The sequence below is a fragment of the Megascapheus bottae genome, chromosome 25, assembly GCF_031878675.1.
Source record: "Megascapheus bottae isolate mThoBot1 chromosome 25, mThoBot2.hap1, whole genome shotgun sequence".
Taxonomy (NCBI): Eukaryota; Metazoa; Chordata; class Mammalia; order Rodentia; family Geomyidae; genus Megascapheus; species Megascapheus bottae.
This window is the reverse complement of record NC_143533.1, coordinates 1,998,358-2,019,528: the sequence shown is the minus strand read 5'-3', so window position 1 is coordinate 2,019,528 and position 21,171 is coordinate 1,998,358. Positions and strand designations below refer to the sequence as shown.

General features: G+C 46.8%; 1 protein-coding gene across 1 annotated transcript in view; it reads right to left on the bottom strand.

Moving 5' to 3' along the window:
* The window catches only part of Prkcb (protein kinase C beta), a 141,909-nt gene that overhangs the window by 74,979 nt on the left and 45,759 nt on the right, over window positions 1-21,171 (bottom strand). Inside the window, exons 5-7 of the mRNA XM_090318672.1 lie at window positions 6,606-6,762; window positions 4,938-5,072; window positions 2,480-2,576 (exon numbers count right to left, since the gene is read on the bottom strand). Coding sequence (XP_090174798.1) covers window positions 2,480-2,576; window positions 4,938-5,072; window positions 6,606-6,762 — 389 coding nt within the window. The remainder of the gene's footprint in view (window positions 1-2,479; window positions 2,577-4,937; window positions 5,073-6,605; window positions 6,763-21,171) is intronic.

Sequence of the window (21,171 nt, the reverse complement as noted above, 5' to 3'; positions counted from 1 at the left end):
GACAACAGGCAAGCACTTCTATGCCCACCTCTGAATTTCTTCTCGCAGCCTGTTTCCCCAGGGAGACACAAAGCCAGGGTCAGCTCTGGGACCTGGGAGAGTTCTGTAGTTTCTCTGGGCCTCAGTTTACCTATCCACCCATAAAAAGTGAGAATGGCCAAAACCCATTCAGGGGAACTAAAGGAATTTAGGATTTCTCTGTACAACACTGAGGCGAACAAATGACACATTGGAAATCAATCAATGCACCCTAAAATGGTCAGAAAAAAAATGCATCCTGAGCCACTCGACGCATCTCTTGGAGTCACTGTTGGTCTGTGAATGTGCGCTGTTCCCAAGGTCAACCCTCTCTGAAGCTCATTCACCCCCAAATTCCATAGCTCCACCGTATCATTCCCCCGAATTCCTTTCTCCAGAGAAGACACTAGAAGGTAATTTCTGATGCATTCCAGGTGTGCTAACTGGTTTCCACGCTGGGATTCTGTTTCTCACATTCAAGGTCAACTGAAATTTCTCATATATGTCTGAAGACCATTTTCGTTCTGTTGGAAACATTTTTGTTTTTTGGTAATCAAGCACTATGGTATGGTGTGATTATAATTCAGGCATAAACAAGCATTTGCGGGCTCCCACTAGAAAGAAAGGGACACATTTTTGTCGCATGCAGATAAAATAGTTCTCAACTTCAAGCCAATTACCGGCCCAGACAAATGCTCTGTGAGTGGAGAAGATTTTGTTGTTGTTGTGTTCTGAAATGTCACCCCAGTTGCCCCGGGATAGAAGACATCATTTTGCAAAAACAGAAGCTTCATTTTATGAAAATACCAGCGCTGGGTTTTTTTTTGTTGTTGTTGTTCTTTTTTGTCTTTCTTTTCCAGACACAATTGTACAGTCTTAAACACAGCAGCAAAAGGACAGTACATGAGCAGAAGGATGGAGGAGAGACGTAGAGAGGCCTTGCTTGGAATATCTGCTGTCTAGTCCTGCGAGCCTGTCTCTAGGAATGACCTTTGGTTGTCAAGGTCACTGAAAAAATGGCAGACTAGCTCTAGTGCAGGGAATTTGTTTCACTTGTTTCCAGGAAGACCGACTAGGTTAGAACCATCTACACACAGCCCCGAATTTACACCGGGCTTCCGTATCTGTTGAGTTCTATTGCAGGACTAAAATGACTCTCGGGATAAATGTCGAACATCTTCACCATCCTGGTGCCCGAGGGCCACACCTGTCAGCCTAGCAACTCAGGAGGCTGAGATCTAAGGACCACGGTACAGCGGCAGCTCTCGGGCAGGAAAGTCCAGGAGACTCCAATCTCCAGTTAATCACCAGAAAAACTGGAAGTAGAGCTTTGAGCCAAAGACCTCAGGGTCAGCACTCAGGCCCTGTGTTCAAGCCCCACGACTGACCAGACAACAACAACCAAAAATCATTCCCCAACCTTCCCTTGCACTCACTCCCTTGGGTCTCTCTCTCTTTCTCTGCTACATACTCACCATGGCCTTTGTTCAGTTTCTTAGAACTGTTATGGAACAAGCCGCCCCAGGGCCTTTGCACCTACAGTTTTCTCTGGATGGACAGCTCATGCTCCCCCACTGGCTCATCTCAATTGTATTTCCTGTTGTGTTCAGACAAGTGACTTTGCTTTTCACATGTTCTCTTGTTCGAGAACTTTATGTATGGCCCGCACCTTGACAAGGTGCTTGTGTGCTTATTTCTAGGACATAGTAGCTTGGCTCCTTCTACCTCTGCCACAGGTCAGTGTCGATATGCCACTGTGTGTCTAGAACATTCGTGGGAGCAAACTACAGTCCTCTTCCCCAAAAGAAACGACGTGAAAGTGCCTTTGTACACATAGGTGAGGTCCTCAATCAAATCTGCCCTTGCCAAAACATTTTCCTGGCAGAACTGGGATGGGTTCGGTGTACCTATTGCTCTCCCATCCCCCAAATGGGTTGGGTGGCTTCCAGAATGTGGAGGAGTGCTTGCACAAGGCCAGAGCTGGCACAACTCGCCTGAGAGAGTTCTCTCAGGGTCAGACAGCCCACAGGGCACCTGTGACAGGCCAATCCTATCCTGCCAGGAGCCCCAGCTGCCTCCCCAAGCTTACCCAAGCCTCCTCAAACATCACCAGTTGGCCTCCACATTCCTGTGTTCTCTCAGTCCCTTGTCACATTTCCCATCCCGTCAGCCTCAACGCCAGCTGGCCCTGAAGGGTCACTTTTGAGCAAATGTGGAAGTCTAAATGAAGACAGGGCCACAGGACTGACTTGACAAGGGGAAGGGCATTTCTCTTGGGTTTTGAGGCATACCTAGGAGTTTTGTAGGCGATGGCACAGCATTGCAAAAAGAGTGCAAGTCATGAAAGGTCTAGGTAGATGCCATACCACCCACAAGGGGAAAAAAAAAAAAAAGCCCATAGTGGGTAGAGGTACTTGGTTCATCTGATGCAGAGAAAGGGGGGGGAGGGCGAGAGACTCACCTCAAATTTCTGCCTCAGCTCCTCATTTCCCTCACTTCCTTCTGGTGGCACTGGCACATTGAAGTATTCCCCCTCCTCTTGGCTCAGCAACTTGAACCTAAAGGGAGACAAATTTATTTCTGTTGTTTGGGGTTTTTTTTTTGCAGCTGCCAGTACTGGGGCTTGAGTCACCAAGTGCCTGACTCTTAGAGCCAATTAACTACCAAAAAGCTGGAGGTGAAGCTGTGCCTCAAGGGACAGAGCGCCAGTACACACACACACACACACACACACACACACACACACACACACACACACACCATGCCTTGGGGGTGGCCGGTACACCGTGGCATCAACATACCTGTCCACTGCACTCTGCCATGTTTCCTGACTATAAAACACCCTAAGCGTAATTGAGCATCAGTCGTGAAGATGTCCATGCAAAGCGAGCCATTGAGAAGCCTCGGTAAATACGGGTGAGTTAGAAGCAAAATTAAAAATACACCTGCAGACCTTGCAAGAGAACAAGAGCCTGGACGGGCAGAACAGAAGCTTAGCGGAATTACCTGCTCTCCTGCACCACAGACTCATTATTCTAAACGAGACCAGTGGAGCGAGGAAAAGCCAATTAGCAAAATATGCAACTGAAAGTCAGAGACAAACCCAAAACAAACCCGGAGAGGCCAGGAAGGAGACCCACCAATCTCCCAGCTCCTTCTCAGAAGAGAAAGTAAGCAAGCAGAACAGATGAATTCCTGGCTAGTCCAGGGAAAGGACAGGAGATCACAGATCGGGATCTGATCGGAGCGGGGAAGGAGAGGCCTTGGCCAGCAGACATGGAGCCATGGGGCAAAGAGGGAGATAGGAAGTTCAGGCTGGCACCCGGCACCTGAGAGTCTCACTGGGTAGGACACAAGGCACCTGTCCCACAGTGAACGTGGATAATGGATTCTGGCACTGGTGGCTCACACCTGTCATTCTAGCTATTTAGGAGGCCAAGAGCTGAGGATCCTGGTTTGAGGCCAGCCCAGGCAAGAAAGTCCATGAGACTCTTATCTCTGATGAGCCACCAGAAAACCAGAAGTGGCACTGTGGCTCCGGTGGTAGCGTGCTAGCCTTGAAGAGCTCAGGGACAGCACGCAGGCCCCGAGTTCAAGCTCTTGGTGAGGAATGGAGGTTTTGCCCTTCTGTGAATGGTGCCTTACTTAAGGGACCTTTTAAGTTATTTGGGGGGGGGGGTCCTCAGCTCTTCTCTGCTTCACGTCTCTCGCCATGGACTTGTCATTTGTATAATCTCTTGCTCAGGGTTTCCCTTAGGCCCATTTTCCACTAAGTCCCACACTCAGAGTGCGGGTAGGAAGCTGTACAGCGATTGTCGGCAGGATGTTTAGTCCAGAACACACACCACTTTCTCCAGAAACATTTGATTGTTTCTTTTTTCCCCCCCTCTTCTTCCACTTGGCACTGAAAAAGTCCCGAATGAGATCATTCAGAAATAAGATGGTTTATCTCAAAAGAAATAAGATCTGCGCCCATGGGCGATTTGAAACAGACTGTGCTAAGCTGAGCTATTTGAATTCAAGTTCTTCCTCACAGAGCTGTGGGCCCCACCATTCTTGCTGGAGATATTGGAAGAGTATGGGGTTGGTTGGTTGTTGGTTGATTACACAAGAAGGGAGCAATGCAAAACCTCCAGAAGAGAAAAAACACTGTGAGGAGCTAATCTTGGCCTGGCTGGAGAAAATATTCTCCAGGAAGACTTCTTCCTTAGGGAAATGAAACCAGACAGATCTTTTGAATTAAATCCTGAGACCTACTTCAGCACGTACCAGCCTGGCCAAGTCATATAATTGTGTCACATGCGGCACGTGTGATGATGTCACACAGCCTGGTTGTGTTCTAACCACATTGACCTAAGTCTGTTTAAAATAACCATTTTTCTTCCACCCCCTCCCCCTGCCCCTCCTCTTTTCCCTCCTCCTCCCCTTCTTCCTCCTTTTTTCCTTCTCTTCCCTCTTTCTTTCCCTTCTTCCTCCTTTCTCTTCCTCTTCTTTTGTCCTCTCCCCCTCCTCTCCGTTTTTTTTTTTGTTTGTTTGTTTCCCTCTTGGCTCCTGTCTTTGTTTGCTCACTGAGACAGACACAAAGTCTTACGTAACCCAGTCTGCCCTTAAATTTTCAGTCCTCCTGCCTCCACCTCTCAAGTACTGGGATTCCAGGCATGCAACACCACACTTGGCTTTTTCGTTAACTTCAAGGACCAGGTAAAATGTATTTGTGAGGAGCTGTAGGCCATCAACCATTTCTTCGAGCCTCTGCTTTTGAAAAAATGGTTTTCACTTTGTTTCTTTTGTTTGTGTTTGGGGAGGGAATTGAAGCATACCTGATCTCAGGTTTGCTGGCCTAAATTGATCTCCATTTCCAGAGGTGGGGGCGGGGGGGGGGGGGAAACAAAACAAAAAAAAACAGGAAACTTCCTTACCAGCCATCCACACCAGCCTTCTGCAGTTCAGAAATCCCAAATGACAGCGACCCCATGAAATCATTCCTGCTAGTCAGGTCCCAGTCCCAGATCTCCACCGACAGCCTCCGGTCTTTGTCCGATTCCTTTAACTGACTGGAGGAGAGAAAAGGGGGGGGGGGGGTTGGAGGAAGAGACCATCAGTGCTGTCCCGACTCCTCAAACAGATAAAATGTACAAGCAGACAAGACCCAAAGGGCCAAGTGTTCAAACACTGCCAGCTACTACAAGAAGCACACCCAGTCCCCCACACCCCAGGGACCTCTCCTAATTGGCAACGGGTGGCTCCAGCCAGTGAAAGCCAAGGCTGGCTCCCACGGAGACTGCCCAAGCTAGATCTTCATGGAGCTCACGGTGTTTAGAAAGTACTGCTAACAGTCACTGAGGGCCACCGGTACACACTGCAAAACTGGTGTGTGTCTGTATGTCTGTGTGTGTGTGTACACGTGTGACTTAAAGACAAGAGAGAAAGTATATGGGGGTTTGGGGGGGGGCTGGTTGAGTCACAGGAAATGGTCAGCCTGTCATCCTGTGGCTTGAACCACAATCTCTGACATATTGCCCTGGATGAACCCATAACACTATGGGCCCTAAAGACAACTAACCACCGTCCACTCCGGTGAGAACCATCTATAAACTGGGGAAGAACTGCACCAAGAAAGTTAAAACCTAACTAGGGTCTGTTACATGCCAGCTGGCTGCGGGCATTAACACCTACTGGTCAGATGTTGGTCACTGTGGGATTTTAGATTCTTCCGGGCCAAGGAAGGCCCTCGAGGGACACTGGTGAAGATGCTTCTGGAAAGATGGTGGCTGGGCTCCATAGCCGGTTAAGTCCCACGACTTCTGAGTAGCCCCCCCGTCCTTTCCTTTCTGCTTCCAATATGATGCCTTCTCAAGTCTACTTTTAAGCTAGGTTCTCTAGCCAAACACTGGTGGCTCATGCCTGTGATCCCAGCTACGCAGAAATCTGAGGCTGGTTAGAAACCAGCATAGGCAGAAAAGTCTAAGAGAATCCATCTCCAATTAGCCAGCAAAATGCTAGATTGTAGGTGTGGTTCAAATGGTAGAGTGCCAATCATAAGCAAAAAGAGGCCCAGAGGTCAAGCCACAGCAATCAGTATATATATACAACACACACACACACCATAAAAAATAATGCCTGGTACTGGTGGCTCACAGATGTCAGCTTAGCTTACTCAGGAGGCTGAGATCTGATGGTCATAGTTCAATGCTAGCCCGGGTAGGAAAATCCATTAGACTCTCATCTCCAATTAATCAGCAAAAAGCTGACAGTAGAGCTGTGGTTCAAGTGGTAGAGAGTCAGCCTTGAGCAAAAAACCCAAAAACAACAACAACAATAACAAAACTCAAGCCCTGAGTTCAAGGTCCAAATGTAAAATAAATGAAGACACGATATACAAATAAATTTAAATTATTGAAATAATTAAACATGTTGTAGATTTTTGCTTGAACCACAGATGGGCCATGCAGGGAAGAAGTGAGGTAAGAGAGGGAAGCATCAGGAGATAAGGAGAAGGAAAAGGAAGGAAATAGGAAGTGAGAGTGGGCCCTCCCTTACCAGGCAGTTGCTAACTGCCCAGCTTGGTGGCTACCATGTCAACTTACAATCGGAAGGTCTCGTTCCACTCGGGGTTAAGAGAGCATTTGATGGTTTTGGTCTTCTGCTTGCTCTCACTTTTGGGATCAGGAATGAGTTTCAGTTTTACATAGGGGTCGGACAAGCCATTGGGGTCCATAGGAACAAGGTTTTTAGCATCTCTAACTGAAAAAGAAAAAAGCAGTGTAAACATTAACAGTGCCCCTAATGTATGAACACCTTTCAGAGCACAACAGACCAGCAGCCCTCACCGTAGCCACCCAGACATCTTGGATAGCTGCAGAGTGTGCATGCTTCCTTAGCTTCAACCCTCACCCCCACCCCCCACCCCCGTAACAAAGGGAATTTGCATTTTACAAACATCGACATTGCCAGGCTTTCATGGCTCCTGCCTATAATCCTAGCTACCCAGAAGGCTGAGATCTGAGGCTTGCAGTTAAAAGCTAACCCAGGCAGGAAAATCAGTGAGACTCTTATCTCCAATTAACCCCCCCCCCCCAAAAAAAAAGACCATATGTGAAGCTGTGGCTCAAGTGGCAGAGCATCAACCTTGAGTGAAAAAGCTCAGGGAACGTGCCCAGGCCTTGAGTTCAAGGCACAGAAAATGGAAGGAAGGAAGGAAAATAGGAAGGGAGAAAGGGAGAGAGGGAGGGAGGGAGGGAAAGAAGATAGGTTCATTAATAGCTAGAAGCATACATTAATGATATCAATTGATAAGATGGGATATTTGGTCACATTACCTAAAAGTTGATCCTCTTTTGCTATCTTTTTTGTTTGTTTGTTTTTTAGTCAGTCATAGGGCTTGAACTCTGGGCCTGGGTGCTGTCCTGGAGGTCTTCAGCTCAAGGCTAGCATTCTACCACTTGAGCCACAGTGCCACTTCCAGTTTTCTGGTGGTTCACTGGTGATAAGAGTCTCTCAGACGTTCATGCCTGGACTGGCTTCAAACCAAGATCCTCAGATCTCAGCCTCCTGAATAGCTAGGATTTCAGGCCTGAGCCACCAGCACCTAGCTAAACAGTATCTGTCCTTCAAATTCTTTTTCTTTTTTCTTTTTTTCTTTGGCTTGAACTCAGGGCCTGGGCGCTGTCCTTGAGCTACTTTTGCTCATGGCTAGCACTCTACCACTTTAGTCACGACACCACTTCCAGCTTTTTCTGTGTATGTGGTACCATAAAATCTAACCCAGGGCGTTGCACATGCTAGCCAAGTACCATCTACTATCTTTTAATTAAGGTATACAACCATACAGAACAGCACGGTTCATTGTGACATTTTCTCAACATGCATATGATGCACTTTCTGACTTGATTTCTGACTTTTATACTATTTCCTCCATACTATTTCCAAGGAACCCTGCAAGGGGTTTTGTTTGTTTGTTTTGTTTTTTGCCAGTCCTGGGCTTGGGCTCAGGGCCCGAGCACTGTCCTTGGACTTTCTCAAGGCTAGAGCTCTACCACTTGAGCCTCAGCACCACTTTTGGCTTTTTTCTCTGTATGTGGTACCAAGGAATCGAACCCGGGTCTTTGTGCATGCTAGGCAGGCACTCTACCACTAGGCCAAACTCCCAGCCCACCCTGCAAATTTTTTAAGCGTGTGTGTGTGTGTGTGTGTGTGTATGTGTGTGTGTGTGTATGTGTGTGTGTGTGTGAGAGAGAGAGAGAGAGAGTAAGAAACAGAAAGAAAGAAAGAGAAAGGAAGGAAAGGTGTAGGGCGGGAGGGAAAAAAAAGAGGGAGAGAGGAAGAAGGAAAGATCCAAGGCAATATATTTAATCCAAAAATGAATTAACTTATCTGCTAGAAGTTGAATATGTAATGACTCGTACCAGAAACGCAAGGATGATTCAACCTTCCCAAATCTATTATTAATACACTCATCAATTTATAGGTGAAAGGAGAAAACCTTAAGGTCATTGTAGTTATCTGGAAATAGCAGAGAGATTTCTTAACAGGATCAAGGCTGTCTGAAATAACAGCAACACAGAGTCAGGAGTAAGACAAAGATACCAGTTCCTACATCGTCTTCTGCACCTGTTCTAAATGTTTCACAGAAGAACTAAGACAGTAAGCACAATGGTTCTGCAAGTTCAAAATGATAAGAAAACAGGCACTGCTGGCTACTCCAGAGGCAGAGATCTGAGGACTGAGTGCTCGAAGCCAGCCTGGGGCAGGAAAATCCATGAGATTCTTACCTCTACAGACCCACAAAAAATAAAAAGTGGAGATGTAGCTAAAGTGGTAGAGTGCTAGCCTTAAGTAAAGAAGGTCAGGGTCAGTGCCCAGGCCTTGAGTTCAGTCCTGATATCAGCACACACACATACACACACATACACACAAACACATATACAAATTCGTGCATAGCACAGAATTGAGATCCTAAAAACATTCAATAAATGCTAGTGGTATTGCTATTATTATTATATTATTATTACTATTATAATTATTGTTATTTAGTTCCCTCCTTGCCTACATTTATGTTTTTATGCAGATTTAATCATTCGTGAAAAGGCCAATAGCAGACAGAACCACCTGAGCTATTTCTTCTTGAAGACTATTTCCTTGACCTTCCCATTTGACCTTGTCAAGCCTTGGGGAGGATAAGGCTCGCTGTAGCCCAACCTAGGATCCCCATCCCACACAGTGATGCCGATTTGAAGGTTCTGAGTGTATTCATTTCCTTCTCTAACAAATTTCCATGTGGAGACCAGAGCAGGCCCCCAGAGAGCCCTGGCTCGCACAGTTCTGCAGATTGATGCTTTCTGAGGATACCAACACATCTTTCCCCCACCAAGGAGGATGCCCAACTGTTATTTTCTCTCATTTCTTGAACCTTCCAAGCAAAATAGCAGGTGGCAGTTTGTAGTCTGGAATGGCACTTCCATCACAGAGTGAACTGCATTTTTTAAAAAAATGATTGATGATGCATTGGAAGGGCCAAAAACTTGTCTGTCTGTGTGATTGACAACACATATGCAAGTAGAGACAGCTCATCTTTCTTCTCTCTGCTCACATCACTTCCCTCAGCTCCATGCTTTACGAACTGACACCATAAACACAAGCTTTGGTAGGGAGGGGAAGTGTTGCATTTTAAGTGTAAGCTCCCTGGACAGGGTCAGATATATACCGAAGCTTTTGATCTCAAGATGAGTGACTTAAGAATGACCAATCTAGCAAGGCACTGAAGGTTCACGTCTGTATTCCTAGCTACTGAGGAGGCTGAGGTCTGAGGATCAAGGTTCAAAGCCAGCCAGACCAGAGTCCATGAGACTCTTATCTCCAATGAATCCCTAGAAAACCAGAAGTGACACAGTGGCTCAAAGTGGTAGAGTGCTAGCCTTGAGCTGAAGAGCTCAGGGACAGTGCCTAGGCCCTGAGTTCAAGCCCCATGTCCAACTGCCACTCTGTCCCTTGGAGATGACCCCCTCACTTTCAATCTATTGAATGTACATTCTTGTCCTCACAAATTTCCTACTACGTTCACTAGGTCATGCATCTTGCCTAAATTCTCTTTCTGGTAACCTTTACTTACAAAGGAAGAGGTTAAGGGAACGGAACTGGGAATTGCAGACAAAAGGACTTTAGTGTATCCATCAGTCACATTTTACATTTCTTACAGAGAGAATGGATTCCTGTATTCACTGCGTTGTTAAAACTGGAGCTGGTGTCTCATATCTGTAAATCCTAGCTCTTCAGGAGGCTGAGATCTGAAGATCATGGTTCAAAACCAGCCCCAGCAGGAAAAGTCTGAGAGATTTTTATCTGTAATGAACCACCAGTAAGCTGGAAGTAGAACTATAGTTTCAGCCGTTGAGCACTAGCTTTGAACAAAAGAAGATCAGGAACAGTGCCCAGGTCCTAAGTTCAAGCCCCAGCTCCAGCACGCACGCACGCACGCACGCACGCACATACCAAAATCATTTAGGATTTGAACCACAGAACTGGGGAAATGAGCTCATATTAAACAGCACAGATAAAGGAATGCCTGTATGGGATCAGTGGGACCCCTGATGACACACACCCCAGGGTCCAACAAGGGCAGAGGAAGAGACATTGAATGACTGCTGTGTTGAACTATCGCTTCCCTGTCCTGTTCCAGTCAACTCCAGGGAACAATGCCTGGCTTCTGTTGAATGTCAGTATAGCATCACGTCGACACTACATGTTTTCCCTTGTACAACCGTGCAAGACAGTCAGTATCCTTGTTCTTGGGAAACACACACTGAAATACTTCAGGAATGGTGGCAAACAGGACCCAAACTTATTCTCAGTCGGTCATCGGTGGCTCATGTCTGGAATCTTAGCAACTCAGGTGGCTGAGACCTGGAAAATAGCTATTCAGAGCCAGCCCAGAACAACAATAAAAAAGTCCAAAAAGAAAAAAAAAAGATTTCCACCTCTAATTAACCAGCAAAGTCCAGTCCTGGTGCTATAGCTCAAATAGTAGAACATGAGCCTTGCACAAGAAAGTCCAGTGAGAAAGAGGCTCTGAGTTCAAACTCTAGCACTTATTCTCAGATACTTGGGGGAGGGAAGGAACCTATAGAATAGTAATTAATAGAATAAATACGTCTCACCACCCATCTGCCATGCTAGTACCAGATGTTTCTGTAGCCCTTTGCTTGCCAATCTAGCTTCGTGTCCCTTTGGGTTCTGTGTGACCCTTGACATTTCACACCCTAAGTTTCTCTGATCAACCCTCTCCCATCCTCTTAGCCCATCACCTGCACTAGCTTCATCCGTGGAGTCTGATTACAAATCCATCAGACATGTAGCACCCACCCAAGCCCACCACAGTTCCGACGGATCCTAACACAGCTGGCTTCCCCTCACTGCTGGCGTGGCTGCACAACTGTCACACATCTAATTATCCTTGTTGCGGCAGGCTTCCAGCTGGGCCCATCGTGGCATCTGTCAAAATTAGCTAAGGCTGAGTTCTGACGTCACAGCTGAATGTAAATCCTGTCTCAGCCTTGGTCATGCCAACTGGGTGAGTTGTTCTTAGTCAAAGGATTCTTTGAGCCTCATGGGGTTTTTTTTTGTCTTCTAAAAACTACAGCCAAGTCAGGGATGGAGAAGGAGCGGGGAGAGAGGTTGGATAGATGATTGGTTATCCTTGGACCCTGAAAAGTTCCAAGTTTCAAGAGAAAAAAAATTGAATGAAGATCTGGGTCGGTCAGCCATCTGTTGCTTGTGGCAAGATACTGGAGAGAAATCCACTGAGTGCAGGAAGGATTCCTTAGGGATCATGGTTTCAGGTCATGGTTTTGGAGCATCCGGTCCCCAGGATGTGGGGAGGCAAGACATCATGGAGGAAATGGTGGTGGAGGAAAGCTGCTCACAGCACAGTGGCCAGGAAGCAGAGAGAAGGGCCGGGTGGGACAGGGCCAAAATACATCCTTCAAGGACCTGCCTCCAGTGACCCCTTTCTTTCCTCTCTCCAGGTTCTACCTGGGTCTGAACTCATTGATGGATGGACCCGTTGATGAAGACAATACCTTGTTATCCAAATACCTCTCAACAATGCCACCGGCTGGGGACCATGAGCCAGAACCCTAACTCTACCTGACTAATAAAGGATAAATAAGGCAACTGGCGGGAGCCCAACAAATGCTGATTTCCTTTCTCCCTAGCGAGAATTGATTGCAAATCATCTAGCACAAGGCTTATGAGGATCGGGATGAATTTCAAGGATCACAGCCCGTCTCCTGGCTCTGATTTTCACATCAGTGGATCTTAAAGACCATGGATACCTTAAGCCAAATGCAATACATTCTACTTTTATCAGGCTCCTTTTCCATTCCAGCCCAGCTACTTAAGAGTTTCACGTGGAAAGGTATCTCTGATCACCACTATATTTTTTTTAAGTCTTTGTATTGAGAATAATACATCTTTATGGGGTATGCTGGGAGAATCTGGTGTTTTTTAAAAATGTATTATCTATTGATCGGCTGAAGATTCTCCGTTTATCTGTCATCTCAAACCTCTATTATCCCTTGGTGATGAACATCATCAAATCCTCTCTCTAGCCTGGCACCGGTGGCTCATGCCTGTAATGCTAGCTACTCAGGAGGATCATGATTTGAAGCTAGTCCCGGCAAGAAAGTCTGTGATATTCTCATCTCCAATAAATGATCAAAAAGCTTGAAGAGGAACTGTGACTTAAGCAAAAAACTTAAAAAGCTAAAGGAGGCCATACAGGCCCTGAGTTCAAGTTCACACACACACACACACACACACACACAGCCAAAGGACAAAGTTACCTCAATAAAAATGACAAAAAGACAATTAGCTGGTTTAACAACAACTTCTTTTAACACTTAGAGAAACAGGACTAGATGAATGCCTTTCTCAATATAATAAAAAAAAAATACCAAAGGCTTTCACCATGCCTAATGGCAAAGCTCTAGAGGCATATCTACTTAAGACCACAATCAAATTAAGAAGGCTCCACATCATTACTGTGATTGTGTGTCCCTCTGGAAGCGCCAGCCAATGCAATCACACAAAAGCAAACCTTAAGAGGCCTCAACGTCAGAAAAGAGGGCGTAAAATTAGCTAGTGTTGTCTGGCTGTGCTTACAGCAAATCCCCAAGGTTCTGGCACACAATTAACATCGTTTTTCTTGTTTGAAGCCCTGATCAATTTTTCCCCATTTTTTAATCTCAGCCATTTCAAGAATTTAGAAAAAGGAGACGTTCAATACAGAGCCTTGGTGGAACATGAGTTATGTTTTTAATTAGAAAACAAAAAAAAAGTGACCATAAATAGGAGAGAAAGAAACCCCTGGGTGATGGTATAATGGGAGGCCACTCTTGCACGTGTCAGAACTTTAATTCCATTTCTTGGCTTCTATGCTTATGACTGGCGCTCTACCGCTTGAGCCACTCCTCCAGCCCTTTGGTGGTCTACCGGTTTACTTGAAATAAGAGTCTCACAGACTTTAGTCTTCGGGTGTGGGCTTCCCAAGTAGCTAGGATTATAATCGTGAGCCACAAATGCTTAATACATATACAGATGCTATTCTTAATACACTAGAATTGGATACAAAAACAAATCCCAGCCAGCTGATTCCTCCCCACCCCCAGAGTTCTGTATCTGTGTGTAAACTGCCCTGCGCAGACAACTTTTGTGCTTGAAACCACAAAGGCTGAATTCACACGTCCCAGTCAACCTAATGTTGTGTCACTTATAAAGACATCACCCCTTGGTTATCCAGTTCTCAGAGCTAACCCCACCCAACCACACCCTGTGAATCCAAAGACCCCTTTATAGGGAGCACCTAGCTGAATCCACCCCCCCCCCCGCCTTGGAGATCTTCCAAGCTCTGTTTCTTCATGCCTAATACTTCCCATCGATGTGGGCAATTGTCCCTCTGAGGCACGACATATGCTACTCCACACAGGGCACAGTCTTACAGCAGAGAGAAGACAAACTCTTCAGAGAAGCTTGGGTGAACATAGGAAGCCCTTCCATGAACATCTGTTCCCCTACTGGCTAGTTTGGGGTGGGGTGGGGGGTGGCGGGCATCTTCGGTCTGTCTGGGACAGATGGTGTGGGAGTTGGCGTGACAAGAAGTCACCTCAATTCCCTGTTTGGAGACCATCTCCCTGGAGCTTCAGACTGAGTAGAACCAGGGACAAATGCTTGTTGCAGGCTAGCTCACACCCTCAAGGCAGGAACAAGGATGGGGTGCCGTGAAACCCCCACATTGTCTGGGTACCGGAGGAACTACAGCAGAGACAGAGCAGGCGAGGTGACCGCCCCTCTGCCGCTGTAGCTGGCTGACACAGCTTTGGGCACTGTTTGGCAATGTGATTATTCCTAAAGATGTGACACAAATACTAACACAAGGTCCTGGAGCTGGAGCATCGTTTCTTGGAAGCTTAATTTGGACATTCAATCAAAACCATGACGGCGCCTTTGCACAGCCCAAGCAGGGGAAAAAAAAATAAAATAAATAAAATAACAAACCAGAGGCCCCGCAATCTGCTCAGTGCAATCGCTAAGCGATGGGTTTAATTTCCGAAGGCTCAGGACAAAAGCTTTCCAGTACCAAGGAAGGCAGGCTCACCCCCTCCCCTAGACAAACCCTACACACAGGCCCATTTCTTCAATGGGCCCCCTGCTTCGATAGAAAACCCCTATCTGCACAAACCACACCACCGAGTCATGGATTCAAAGGTTTTTTTTTTTTTTTCTGAAAACCTGACAGCCACATTCTCACATTGTGCTTCTCAGACAGTCAGGGGAAAAGGACTGTCGTTAAGAGATAAGTTTTCCATTCCTTCTGTTGCTTGCTCAGAGGTAGGGGGAAGAAAACATCTGTTAGAAGGTAGAGCATCCCAACAAAGGAATGTCGCCTTTTTATGCGCTACTAAATATCCTCAGTGACACAGAAGCACTACAGGATGGGGGGTAGGGTGGTCTGCCTGCCCTGTAGGTGGATGAGTGGGTGGAGGGATAGATGGATGACAGATGGATGGATAGATGGATAGATGGATGGATGGAATGGGGTAGGTGGGTAGGTGAATGGAAAGATGAGATGGGTTAGGTGGATGGATGGATGGATGGATGGATGGATGGATGGATGGATGGATAATGGATGGGTAGATGGATGGATGGATGGATGGATGGATGGATGGATGGATAATGGATGGGTAGATGGATGGATGGATGGATGGATAATGGATGGGTGGATGGATGGATGGATGGATGGATAATGGATGGGTGGATGGATGGATGGATGGATGGATGGATAATGGATGGGTGGATGGATGGATGGATGGATACATGCACAGATGGGTGGGTGGGTGGATGAGTGGGTGAAGGGAAAGACAGGTAAATGAATGGATGAATGATGGATAGACGGATGGACAGAAGGATGAAGGGAGGAAGGAAGGAAGGGAAAGAAGGAAAGAGGAAGGGAAGGGAGAAAAGCGCAAAGGACAGCAGGAAGAAACTGATATCCTCTTTGTCGTAATTATAATTTTACCAAACTATTCACATCACAAAATGATTCACTACAGCACCTACTTAATCTTCCCCCTTCCTGTGTTTTTCACCACTGCATGAGTGTGAGTGTGTGCAGGCATACACACACACACACATATACAAAACACTTCCAGCCTGAACATCGGCTGACCAACACTGACCTCCTCCCCTCTGTCCCCACTCCAGCACTGGGACAGGTCTCTTGGGAGAACCTTTGCCCTGTCTGGGCATTTCCCTCAGACCTGATGCCAATCGGATGACCATGATGCCAGCATTCCACCACCCACTGCCCCATGGCCCCTGCCCGTCAGCAGGTCAGGGAGAGTAAGGCCCAAGTTCAGGGTAACATCTGGAGACTTGAGGTACTGTTTCCCCACTCCCCACTCCACTGAATTCTGTCACTCGTACCCTGAGACCCTTCCCCTCCCCCCATACACACAGCTAGACAGGAATCATAGCTGCCTGAGGACACATTGTTAAGGTAATAAGAACAAAAGAACAAAGGCAGCAAAAGATTGACTAAATAAAAGCCCCTCTTGACTCACCCCACAGCTGATAAGTGGGTTCCCTTGAGGAGAATCTCTGTTGCCTCACCTGGGATTCCCCAGAACTCACCTGGCCCAACCAACTCAAAGAGATCCACAATTCAGCCCCCCTCTTCTCATTCAGAAGTGAGAGTCGTTCACTGGTTGGGGAGGGGCAGTATTGGGGATTGAATTCAAGGTCTCATACATGCCAGGCAGGTGCTAGACCACTTGGGTCATGCCTCCAATCCTTCTTGCTGTCATGGTTCAGGTAAGGTGTGGAAAGTTTTTTTTTAGCCAGAGTCCAGCCTCAGATACCTCCTCTGGACACCTGTAGATGTATAACTGGGATAACAGACACACACTACCACGCCTGGTTTATTTGTTGAGATGAAGTGTCCCCCCTCCTCTCAGCTTTCCCACATTGACTTCAACTTATAATTCTTCCAATCTCTAACTCCCAAATATAAATTGGAATTACAGGCATGTGTCACCACCCTGGGCCCAAGAACCATTGTTTTTGAGCAATACTGTCACATAGAACTTTCTGGAATAATAATAGCTACTGCCCTGAGTGTGGCTAATGACTGGTACTTGAAAAACTGACTATTACATTGGAAGACATGAGGTTTAAATATTTGATTTAACTTGCATTCATTTAAATGAATCAACTAATTATTTTGGTGCCTCTACTGTGGCTTGGTGTTCTTCTCTTTGAGCCATAACCACACTTCCGCCTTTATGCTGGATAATCAGAGGTAAAAGTTTCTCCAACTTGTCTGCCTGGGGTGGCTTTGAACCAAGATCCTCACATCTCAGCTTCCTGAGTAGCTGACAGGCGTGAGTCACCAGCAACTGGCCTTCATTTCACTTTAAATGGCCCGAGGTGGCCCACAGCCAGTACTTTGTACAGTATGTCTGAGACCATGACATCACCCTGCCCAGCTCTTCCTTTCAGGCCAACCTGTGAGCCGACCACAAATGAATCCACCCAGACATCTAGATCTTATCAACTCATTCCCGCGCTCAAAACCTCCACAGTGACTCACACCAGCTCACTGAGCTGAAGTCTGCGATCCTTTTGTTCTTTTTCATAAAGTGGAAATTATCTTTTAAAAAAAAATGACAAAGAAGACTAAGGACAGACAATGATGACGCACATGTGGGACTGAGAGCTGTCCCGTGCTGACCGTATCTCATCACGTTCAACCTCACCTTATGATGCTTACTACACACAGAGGGGAATGGAAGGGTTGAGCCAATCCCTAGGTCCTGTAGCCGCTAACAAATGACCAGGATTGAAATCCAGGCTTTCTGACTACTTGGCCATCATCAAGACACAGCCCCACGGGGCTAGTTTTTTCCCTCCGAAACAGGGCTCCTCTCCTTGCCTCAGTACTGTCTGCTGTGACAGCATCTCCTAGCACTGCCTCCATTACCCCCCTCATTTGCTCTTCTGGAGTCAACCAATGAACGCTCTCATCAGATGGCTCTGATTCCATCAGGGGGGAGGAAAAAGAATCACCGTATTTATCTCCAAAATAGCATCTTCCTGTCTCTGATGGTATATTTGGCAGCGTTTAGGTAACGTTGGCTCTCACCGAGGTGTAGAAATACATGACAGAGAAAGCACTGAACTTTTGACTCAGACATTTAGAACCTGGTAAAGATGCTAAAGCAGGTGCACGACGACAGGTGAGCAGCGGGAATGGACGGCCTTTAGCTGAGATGAATCTCTGACAGCCACCCCACACCCGCCAGTCACAGGACTTGGCTGTGGCCCACTGGAGCGGGCATGGAGTCATGCAGGCATCACGGGACTAGACGTTAACTGCTTCCTTCCCAGGCCTGGAGAAGCAACTAACAAGGCCAGGAGAGGTAAAGGTCATTTGGGATATTAATGAGTTGATGATGGAAAGATCAGGATAATTAGCCAAGCACTGCATAGATATTTATGCGCAATGGAACATACTTGAGATATCCAATTGCTTCATTTTACACATAGACACTGCATACTCTATATATGATATGTCACATATTATGTACTTACATAATATCTATAATCAAATACAACATGTAATATATGTTGTACGTCAGAGGGCTGATATACGGATATATCATCTATATGACATAGATATATCCTATACATATATTTGCAATATGCAATACATATATGCACCACTAGGTCTTGAATGCAAGGGTGAGGCATGTTCTCTGCCACTTGAAACACCTTGCCAATCTTGCCCCATTTCCCTTCCTTTTATTGGTGCTAGGACCGGGGTTTCAACTCATGGCCTTATGTGGTCCCTCAGCTTTCTGCTCAAGGCTGGTGCTTTATCCCTTGAATTACGGCTCTACTTGTGGCTTTTTGCAAGGGATTTGTCTGCCCTGGCTGGCTCTGAACTCTGCAGTTCAGCAAGCAGACCTCAGCCTCCAGAATAGCTAAGGTGCTTGTCTCCTCACCACCCTTCTTTCTTTTTTAAAGTAGAATTTCCTTGTGAGGTTTTTGGTTTGTATTTGTTGTTGTTGTTTTGTTTTCGCACAAAGCCAATGCGGAACTGTAAACCTCCTACTTCTACCTCCCATAGCTGGGATGATGGCCTTAGCGCCATCTGTATACGTTATTTATCTGGATGAGAACCTCCTTGATTTGGCTCGGCTGGCCTTGAATCTCAATCCTTTCAATATCCACCTCCAAAGTAGCTGGGATCCTAAGAATAATTCACCATACTCAGCCTTAAAAATCTCTAAAAGAAAAGCAGACTGGTAACTACCCCCGGGTGGGGAGGAGAGGGGGGGAGGGGAGAAGAGAGGCAAGAGAGAGGAGAAACTGCTTCAGGGTATTGAGGGTGAACTGGGAAATGCCAAGAGAGTTCTGCGAATTAGGTAGACATTCTGCAACATTGTGAATGAAATAAATGTCACAGAATTGTTCACTCTAGAGCAGTCGACTTGGTGTTATTTGAATTTCACATCAGTAAATTAAAGAGAGGGAGGGGGGGAGAGGAAGGGAGAGGAAGGGAGAGGAAGGGAGAGAGAGGGAGAGGGAGGCGGGGAACTCTACCTCCATCCAGATTGCAATCAGTTGTCCTGGCTCTGCCATGACGCTCAGAGATGCCTACTCCAGATGGTTGTGATCAACACCCTGCCTCTCCATCTCCCCCCACCATCCATGGCATTCACCCCTCCCTGCCATCCCTCTGAACCCCAGTCCTGTGGAGGCCCACCCCCCCCCCTGCAGAAGCTCATGCATCCCCTTAGGAGATCAGACAGGATCCAGGGTGCAGGACTGTGTCCCATAGCTCACGGGGAACTGGTGCCACGTGGCCAGCCTTTCTTTATTGAAGGAGGATCGTGGCCCCAGCCAGCTCAACACCAGCAGAGCCACAAGCCCTGATGTGTTGGGCTAGGCTCCTTTTGTATCCTACCCCTAGTGTTGTTTGTTTTTATAGCAATATATATAGCTATAAAATTGCATAAATGTGTCTATGTAATTTTATATACTGTTTATATATTATATAAGACCAATATGATATCATATATGACATATAGTCTCCCCACAGATTAACCTGGATTCCTCTTCCATACCAGCCACACAGAATCCTGGAAGATCTGAGGCAGACCAAGTCTCAAACAGATGCCAGGACCAAGAAGACAGTGTGCCCTTCTCTCCATGAACCAATTGCATAAACCCCGCCATCTCAACCAGCATCCTTCCCCCCCCCACCCCACCACCAGAGTGCAGCAGCCGTGCGCGCCCCCTGGGGGTCACTGTGTGTATTCCACTTCCCTGCCTCTAGCCTTCAAGCAAAGCCTGCCCACCCTGCCAGCTTTTACCACCTGACCATTCACAGCCTCTTCCAGTTGTTACTTCGATCTTTGGCATCTCCCTGCTATTTAGCCTACGTTTCTTGGGGGATGGGCTACTTATTCAAGGGGGCCTTGGCTTTATGATACATCTGCAGGACGCCTCATTATCCTGAAGATGAGACAGGCTTTGCATTGAGTCACCGGTCCTCTGTGCCTCTCCTATTTGTCTTAGAAAGAGCAACAGCATCAACTCTACAGGTTGAATTTGAGAGCTGCGAGGCATGCTATTATATATTGGACACATTAGGACAGTTACAACCGCTCTAGTGGCACATGCCTATAACCTTTGCTACTCGAGACGCTGAGATATGAAGACTGCCATTCAAAGCCAGCCTCAGCAGGGAAGTCTATAAGTCTCTTATCTCCAAGTAACCCACAAAGAAGCTGGATGTGAAGATGTGACTCATGTGGTAGAGAGTAAAATAGCTCAGGGAGAGTGCCCAGGCCCTGAGTTCAAGCCCTAGTACTGGCACAAAATAATAAACTAGTTTAAATAAACAAAGTTATAAAAAAAAAGGGAAGGATATAATCTATTACACGCTCACCCACTCTTCCTCATGATTTGAGGTGCTTTGTAGATATGGAATAAATGGTTCCTATCTACCCAAATTCTTACACTATCCGAAGGTCTGTGGCAACAGGGTGTTTGTCATCTTGGCTCGATGCACATAGTAGGTGATCAGTAAACATCTGAGCAACGAGTTGGTAAATGGATGTGTCACGCTCCTCTCTCTCCATGGTCTAACACACTTGTAGACCCCAGACAGCCTTTCCTCTGCTTTCCCACCACCCTTATCCTGTGCCTGGCACAACCCCGGGGTATAATCGTCTTTCCATCTGCCCTATGGCTTCACAAGATCCCTCCACAGCCTGGCACACTGCACAGAAGGAGGCCCAGGCCTTAGGGCAGAATGGACTCCCATTCCTTTGAGAATAGAAAAAACAATCCGAAGGCCTGCAAGTCCAGGTTTTATGACATGTGCTGGCCTCAGACGTGGCAAGAACACGTTCAAGATGCATGCTGAGGGTCAGGCATGGCTTCAAGCACTTTCTATCCACCCCAAGGACCCCCCCCCCCATGCCCAGGCCCTCACCACCATGCTTCGCCGGGGAGGGTGACAGGTCCCGACTGATTGGAAAGCAGGCTGTCCTGGGGCCAGCTGTTCCCTCAGTTCCAGGCCACTGGAAA